This window comes from Solanum tuberosum, unplaced genomic scaffold (genome assembly GCF_000226075.1).
Source record: "Solanum tuberosum cultivar DM 1-3 516 R44 unplaced genomic scaffold, SolTub_3.0 scf00061, whole genome shotgun sequence".
NCBI classification, from domain to species: Eukaryota; Viridiplantae; Streptophyta; class Magnoliopsida; order Solanales; family Solanaceae; genus Solanum; species Solanum tuberosum.
The window spans coordinates 1,623,159-1,631,561 of NW_006238993.1; the positions used below are offsets into that span (position 1 = coordinate 1,623,159).

At 34.5% G+C, this 8,403-nt stretch overlaps 1 protein-coding gene across 1 annotated transcript; it reads right to left on the minus strand.

Moving 5' to 3' along the window:
- Positions 1–312: 312 nt before the first annotated feature.
- LOC102581391 (dynamin-related protein 1E-like) lies at positions 313–8,187 on the minus strand. The gene is made up of 15 exons (XM_006345293.2): positions 7,834–8,187; positions 7,509–7,572; positions 7,265–7,372; positions 6,882–6,983; positions 6,600–6,650; positions 6,457–6,518; positions 5,619–5,709; positions 5,443–5,507; positions 4,359–4,553; positions 4,153–4,272; positions 4,003–4,073; positions 2,265–2,490; positions 2,114–2,164; positions 1,656–2,027; positions 313–664 (listed from the first exon to the last, which is right to left on the minus strand). Exons 1-15 carry the CDS (start codon positions 7,972–7,974, stop codon positions 536–538), a joined length of 1,848 nt encoding a protein of 615 aa, XP_006345355.1. The 5' UTR covers positions 7,975–8,187; the 3' UTR covers positions 313–535.
- Positions 8,188–8,403: the final 216 nt, after the last annotated feature.

The following is an 8,403-nucleotide window of genomic DNA, read 5'->3' on the forward strand; positions in this document are numbered from 1 at the left end:
AGCAGATTTGAATTCCTTTAGAATGAAGCTTGGACTATGCAGTTCTTGAGCCAGGAGGAGTGTTGCAGTTGTGTTCTAGAACTACATGACCTAAATTCAAGCTAGAAGATGACGTAGGACAGAAGATTGTTGAGGAATAAATTGCTATTTTTTAGTTGTTTTCTGGTTCCTAGTCAGATTAAACACTGTTAGCTACTGTTAAGGATTAATTGCTCAATTTCAGCAAGCAGTAACTTACTATTAGCAGATATTTAGCGTTATTTTATATCATCTTAGTTAAGATGTGATGTATTTTATTGTGTCTCAAATTAATCAATGAAAAACACTTTTCCTTTTTCTTCTTCTCAATTCTTATAAACACTAACAATTAGTTTCTTTTGTATAGTTCATTAAAAAAAGAAAATCCAAAAGGCTTTTCGTTTGTACCAATTATACAACAAATTGGATTTTCCGAGTCTAGTCCAAGGCTATAAAGTGAAAGACTATACGGTATCAAATAATGACAAAGAATTCAGTCATTCTCTTCTGCCAAATCTCATCGAACCAATGATATAGATTCAATTTCATCTCTTGCTTTCTTGTACAGTTGAAGACTCTTGGCACATTGCTCTCTTTTGCCCATCAAAGCCGGGTCTTCATCTAATAGTTCTCCCAGGTCCTTACCCTGAAAATCTCCCAAAAATTACTATTAGCACTGCCTTTGAAACATTAAAAGTAGGCAAATTAATATTTTATCTAATTCCCTTCAGAAGAGTAATTATTTGAATTGGATTGTGTGAAAAAAATAAAAGAAGCTTAACTGAGATAAATTTATTTTACAGGAAAGATAAATGCTGCAGCCATTAAACTTGAACAGACTGAGCTCTTAATGTTACTTAAGAAAACCCATTCTATTTACAATATATTGTCTGTGATGATATACTCGAACCATGCACAGAAAAATTTACAACCGAGCTATGATACTCGGAGCCACCCACACACAAGGGGTGTCAAGGGACACCCCTTGCCCGGAAAATTACATTCTATATACAGGTAAAATTTTGGTTTAATATATATATATATATATATATATACATATATATACAAGTATTGACACCTCTTGAAACAAACTGAAGGTTTAGGCTGGTGGTTAAGAGGTTGCAAAAATTTCTTGAGTTCACATGTTCTAGTCCTACTAGCCTCATAATTATTATTTTTCACTACAATTGACATCCATTAATGAAATTCCTTTTTTATACTACAATTGACACCCCTAATGAAAAAATCTTGTCTGTACCACTGCTCGGAGCTTCTTATGGAGCATAAGAAATTTATATTTGCAACACTTATATCTCAGATGTATTCTCTTGCCAAAGAGAAGAAGAATCGCGAATATCAAGCCTCTCAAATTGGCAAGTACTAACTTTTAGAGGAAAACTTACGAAATGACATCACAATGCTAGTCAATCCTGTGTCTAACTAGCACATTAAGTGGAATCATATCATATCCTTAGCTTCATCTTAAAGAAGTTAAATCAAATTTCTGAGTATCATGGGTCAAAATTAAGCTGCACAAATGTAGAAGATTTTCATCCAAACAAACCTAAACCAGAATTGTTAGATCACGTATTAAACCTATGCTAAACACAAATGTAAATCTGAAGCCAAGTAAGTACCTCTTTTTTCCCAATTTGAGTGTAGAAGTAATTCAGCAAAGATTGTTTGGCTTCCTTAACTTGGCAATAAACCACTGCTTTGGGAATTGTGTTCCTCAGCGTATCAGTCACCATATTTATATAAGATGATACGTTCGAAGCAATCCTCCTAAAGTGACCCTCGGCATACCGGTCTACAGCAGGTGTAGTTGCTGGATTTCCCCCTTTCTCCACTTCTTGAGGAAGTTTTCTGAAGAAGTCCACTGTCAAGTAGTTAGCTTCCATGTCTACCAGTCTTAAAACCGTCTTTCTACCTTCTTCGCGATACTTTTCCAAGGCTTCATATGAGGCTGCAGCTATTTTAGATTGCAAACTGGGAAACCGCTTCAACTCCTGCTCCATCATCATGATTAGAAAAGGAAGAGAAAAGGAGACAGTGGGGAAGAATAGAGCTTAACCCTACGCAGGGTCAACATTACCTGACATTCTCCGACTGATTTCCTCACAAGTTCCTTTAAGACAACGTGAACCTAATAAATGGATTTTTGCTTAGTTATACATCGAGTTAATTGTCATGGGAAGAAGCATGTATGTTAGTTGACTTCAATAAACTTCAAAATAAGTACTTACAGCATCTACAGAGGCTTCAGCTGGTCCTCTAAAATAATTTAGTGCTCCCTCAATAAGCCGTCTATAACCTTGCTCAGGTGCAATCAAGTGAGGCTGATAACCATCTGCCTCAGAAACAATTTTTCTCACATTTTGCATCGAAAGATACCGATCAAATGGGAGCTTTCTTAAAGCAGCAGGAAGCTGATTGTCAAAAACTCCATATATTCGATAACCTCCCGGACGGCTGAAAGAAATAAGTGATGTATAATTGATGAAATTCCATATATTTTTACCTGAATTTCACGTACATTCATAACATAAAATATACAAGTGTTCATGTGTTCCTTAGAGGAGTATCTCCAAATTATCTCTCCCCTCTGTGCATTGCGGTGATCTAATTGAACCCTTTCCAATTATTTGATTTTCCTTGTCCATTTTGAACTTCAGGTTGCATTTGATGATATCTCTATTCACTTCTAAGGTTCAACATTGTTTAAATACTATTTTTCATGCCACTATCTGATGGCTAGCAACAATGTACCCACTTCTCTCTCTTTTGAAATATTTCTAACAATGAATAAACAGTACTTCAATGAACCCTGATTGTCGTCAGTAAGGACTTATAGTTATATAGCCAGGCCGAATTTGCTTGAGATTGAAGCATACTTGTTGTTGTAATTAGTAAATAGTACTTATATCTAACTTCTTCACAGCAATTATGTGTAAGCAAGTCTCATTCTGGAACTTGACAAGAACATGTACGTTATAGATTAAGTTCCCAACAACACATAAAGGGGATTATTTTGTGAGCCAAATTAGGATAGTATCTATTGTATTTGGACCTCAGTGCCCTCTCTTTCTAGGAAGGGGTAAAATGAATGGATGCTCAAATCTTCTTCCTCCTTTTTTTCTCTTCGATTCAGGAAGATCAACATTCAGAAAAAAAACTTGTTAAAGAATATATCGCAATATCACTTTTCTACAAAAGCCAAGGCATTCTGTTACTTCAGACAAACACTATACGTGTATACTGTGTGGGTTTACATTCATCTCCAACAGAACAACAATCCAAATGTTCATTGGTCTTTTTTATTTAAAAGAGAAATAGGCTTTCCAAGACCCAAAACTAAGTCAAAAGTATGTTATTGTAGTACGAATGCTCCAAGCAATCTCGGAAACAGCATAAGAGGATAGCAAGATGGATCGAGGAAGAAGCATAAACAATGAATTAAAACAAAACCAAATGTTTGGGATGTAGAATAACTGGACAGAAGACTTGTGCACAAATATAAATGAAGTTATTTATTTCTTCTCTCACATAGAGCTCGCCATTTCTTCAATTCTTTTTTCGTGGCACTTCAATTTTTCAATGTTATGTGAATTTAATATAAATTACAACACTTCTTTAAACCAAGAGCTTAAAGGTCCAAGTTATCATTGGAAATTAATGATCACTATTTAAAGGTAAACATTACACTCCTAATGAAATAGTAAACGAAATAGACAGATGAAGCTTTTAAGTTACAGATTATTTTACCATGGACATCGAGAAGACACCCTTTCATTAGTATTTCCCACGAAATGCTAACCCAAGCTATGCATACTTACAAGTTTTATGGATGTGAACATGATTTTACATGAATGTACAATATTACCCCATAGTAGCCAAGGCAAGTGCAAGCTTGGATTGCTCAGAAATAGCAAAGATACGTGGTTACAAAAATCAAATTAAGAAACGAAAAAGTAATCCACCTACCCTCCATCCAGATGCTCCTTGAATATCTTGTCAAAAGCACGACAAAGTTCCAAGATAGTATACAATTGCGCCTGAGATAGAGTAGTGATGTTACTGAGTATATAGTATCTCAATGAAAAACAACACTGAGCAGAACAAAACGAAGCTTACCCCAGCATCAACAGAAATAGGCCTCCCAAGATGGTCCATCTCAGATTCAAGTTCATCTATGCTTTTATTGATAACTGATATGATCCCTGGTATTTTAGCTCTAATTACAGACTCCAAATGCTGAACCAGAAAAAAAACTCAAGTGTTAACTCTATTTTAATTTATTGAGGACTCTTTCTTTTCCACAGACAGCATTAAAAATAGACCTTTGAAAGAAGTTTTGCGAGATATTCTGAACCCATCTTGCTAGCCAGATGCCCATAGTCAGGACTGCTTGCAAAATATTCACGCTCCTTCCTTCTTGCATAGATCATGTCCACATTTTTATTTATATCAGCTTGTGAACGATTCACAATTCCAACCCAAGGTTGTTGCAAGCGATAAGCCCTTCCTTCGAGAACCTTAGATTAGAAAAATAAAACGAATTCAAATGCTTTCATAAGTGATGAGGCTGTCCTCACTAAATTAAAGAAGAAATGAGAGAACCAGTTTGACAGGGAGGAAACAACAATAGTTCATAGTTCAATAGGAAGAAAAATTATATATGATCAAATTGAATGAACATAAACTGATTGCTGATAACCATCACAAGAAATCATTCATGACAAATATTATTTCTTATGTCCCTCAAATAATAATGGGGTTTTGGAGTACAAGGATCGAAACATCTACTCTTATTTGAATTTGAACATCAATCCCTTCAACTTTTTGGCATAACATTTACAAATTTAAAAACTATGCAGAAAGAAGTATATATCCTTTTTTTACAGTTATGAATATTTAAATAATGTATGACAGGATCATAGTGAAAGAAAAAACTGTTTAACCCTCAAATAGTAAAAGTTCTGTTAAATTGTGTGACCATTTCATCTAAGAGTTTATTTTTATTAAGGATACACTTATATCTACTTAATTATCTTTCAACACATTCCCTCATGTTTTCTTGAGCCAAACACATAAAAATTCTTTTTGATAAATGGACAATGGTAAGATTTGAACTTAAGACATTTGCCTACTCCGATACCATGGTATATAATTGACATTTTGAAGCCTCAGTTACTAGATAGGGTACATTGTTTTTTACTTAATAATAACTTCAATAATACTAAAAAAAACTAGGAGATATGGATAGTTAACTTTGGTCGATAATTCCTTTTGATTCATTAACAAAAACAGGCCCCTGGCCCAATGTCTATTAAAAAAAGAAGCAGGAGGAGGAGGAGATAGTTTAACCAAGAAAAAAACAAGAAACTTTTGTCGACAATCATTGGAGAGGATAGAAGAACTCACATCTAAAGCATTAGTTCCTTTATCCATCAAATCAAGCTTAGTCAACACGCCAAATGTCCGTTCACCTGCATGAGAAGTAATTTAACTCCTTGTGGAAAATTATCACAAAGATAGAGACAGAACAGTTCCCCCAAAATATTACAAACTCCAATTTGTTACATCCCAAGAATATATACCTGTGGGATCTACTTCCCTCGAAAGTTTTATAGCATCTGAAGTAGCAATATCCTGATTTGCGGGAGAAATTGCTAGAATGATGCAGTTGGGCTACATATCAAAGAAAATGTCATCAGTTCAGATGGTTAAACCGTACCAATTTAGCCATCAGATATAGAAGCATGACAATAATTCCAGTATTAAGCCCAATGTGCATGATCTTTGAAGGATAAAGTTGCCAAAAAGGTGAAAATAAAGTCTTGGACTACTTAAAATGATGAATGTATAGATGATATACATTCATTAAAGATCATGCACATTGGGCTGAATGTAAGATAAATGCAGCAATCCAGCATTAAAGGTCTACCAGCATATAATTGTCAACTTATAGAAATATTTGAGCAATTACTCTTTAGCACCATATAATTTGCCAAATTCATATTGATTATAGATCCTAGAAAGAAACACTTCGATTAATTTGCAAGGAACTCATTCTATCTGAATGTAAGGGAATGTTGATGTATGCTCCCCAAGAAAGCTCTATGGCACAAAGTATGTTAACACAGTAGATCAGTCTATTGTTAGATTAACTCTATTTGAGGCAAGGGCGGCTAGGTAGGACCAAGGAAATTATTTTTTATATAAATAGTAGATGTTGCACCCTCTTTGGCTTCTTCCGGTGTTAACTTTCATATTTTGAACAAAAGAACGTGAAGTCCCTAAATTGCCTGTGGTTCATGCTTGTCAACAACAATTAGGTAAGTTGTTGCCATCCAATACACTAATTATTAGTCGGGGGTTGGGGTACTCTCAAGGATAAAAAGAATACACAAGAAAGAGAAATAAGGGTGTCATTACCTTCTCAACATACGATCGAACCATGTCTTCAATGTCTTTGACAACACTCTCAGGCTGCTCCTCTGCAGTAACAAATTGATACTACTGAAGACACTCAGATCAATATAAATATGCATAATTAGGAGAAAAGGTACAATACATACCGACAGCCACTTTGGTCAAGCCAGGTAAATCGATCAGTGTTAAATTGACCACTGCCAGTGCATAATATCAACCATGAATATGTCAGTGTGAGAAAGGAAGTTGTTTGCTATATTAGGGAGAGTTGGACCACCAAAAGCAACATGATATGAGAAAATTATTCGAGGAAATATTGAAACAGCCATTCCAACTAAACACCTCCAAAAAAACTCAAATAAGCATAAGTTGATTTTGGACATTCCAATTAGTTCCTTAAAAGATTTAAACAATAATATAGAGCATACCATTAGGAGAGTATATGCTCAAGTGGATAGGAACAGGAGATATCTGCCTTGTTTTCCCTGTTATTCTGTCAGTTTCATCCTGAATCTCCTTCTGTACGAGTGCTGTAAAAGAAAATACTCTATGAAAAGAACATCTTTTGCACCAGCATCCAGCAAATAACCGAATTGTGTGTAGGCATTCAAACACAAAATAAGAGACAAAGAACAGTCAATCAAAGAACTCACTGCAGACTAAGAAGTTTGGTATTTTCTATGCCTATTTATTTTCAAATGTACTTAACTATTCATTTGAAGTTGAATCAAAAAAATTAAAAATTAAAAGTAAACTATAAATTATTTTATTTTTTGGAGGGGTAGTAATTAAAATAATTCGTTTCACATACAGAAATCTGTAAACGGTGTTCTCGGGAGGTGACCGAATTCTGCATATTCCTGCTGCCCTTCATCCGTCTTGTGAAGTTGCAATACTAAGGGTCTCCTTGTAACAATCCCTGCAAAACTACTAAAATATGAGTATACCACTCATTTGCCAATGTGATTTCAACGGGAAATTATACAATAAATATTTTCTACTAGTGGTTTATTAAAAAAATAACCGTAATTAAGAATAAAGATAACGTGTCTGACCTGATCCTCGTGGAAGAAAATCTCGGCCAACCATACTTTCCAACACAGATGACTTTCCTGAACTCTGAGTTCAACACACACGCAAAAAGGTGAGAAAAAATGTTGTTCTTCAACATTTTCAGTAGCACCAAATCTATAATACCAACAATTTATATACAACGTAAATAGTACAACAACGTGAATTCAATAAAAACACATATCTGTATGATTGAAAATAATTAAATTTAATGAAATGATCTGTCAAATAGTATTTAGACGATAAATTTCAAAACTCAATTTGTTTTCTTAAATTTTGTGTCAAAAGTTGAAAATTGAGGGCAGGCACCTGACCACCGACGACGGCAACAGAGGGAAGTTGATCCCAAAGAGAAGAGAAGGAGTTATTAGTAGCGCCATAGTCACCAAGAGCAGTACATGCCATCTGAATTCTATTAACCAAACCAATTAAGCTCTCCATCGTCGTCATCTAATATTCTTGTTGCGCTTAGCTTTAAAATTCAAAGGGAAGAAAAAAAAAAGTTATTGAGAAAGATGGACTTGAAAGAACGCAAAAAGTGAAACAGAGTCGTTTATATTTTTAAGAAGACAGAGAAAAGTCTTCAAGTTGGACGGGTGTATTTGTTTTTGTTCAAAGAAGCGGAAGGTTCGACGATGTGTCGCGCCACTTCAAATATTTCTCGTTAATCCTTCAAAAAGAATTTTACGGGAACGGTTCCCCTCCAATGAAAAAAAGTCCAAAGTTATTGCTTCCTCCGTCTCAATTTATGTGCGACTTCTTGAATTTCGAGATTTAAATAAGTCTATATTTGATTGTAAATTTTCTTAAATCTTTTAATTATTGTGACTTATAATACGTTTTAAGTAGTTTACAAATATATAAATTTCATTTCAAGAA

What these genes read in the sequence shown, in the direction of transcription:
- LOC102581391 (XM_006345293.2), bottom strand. Translation starts at nt 7,974, where the DNA reads ATGACGACGATGGAGAGCTTAATTGGTTTGGTTAATAGAATTCAGATG. An exon ending in TTTTCTTCCACGAGGATCAG is followed by an intron (nt 7,373 to 7,508) that starts GTCAGACACGTT and finishes GTAGTTTTGCAG; the next exon opens with GGATTGTTACAAGGAGACCC. An exon ending in GAGCATATACTCTCCTAATG is followed by an intron (nt 6,651 to 6,881) that starts GTATGCTCTATA and finishes ATGCACTGGCAG; the next exon opens with TGGTCAATTTAACACTGATC.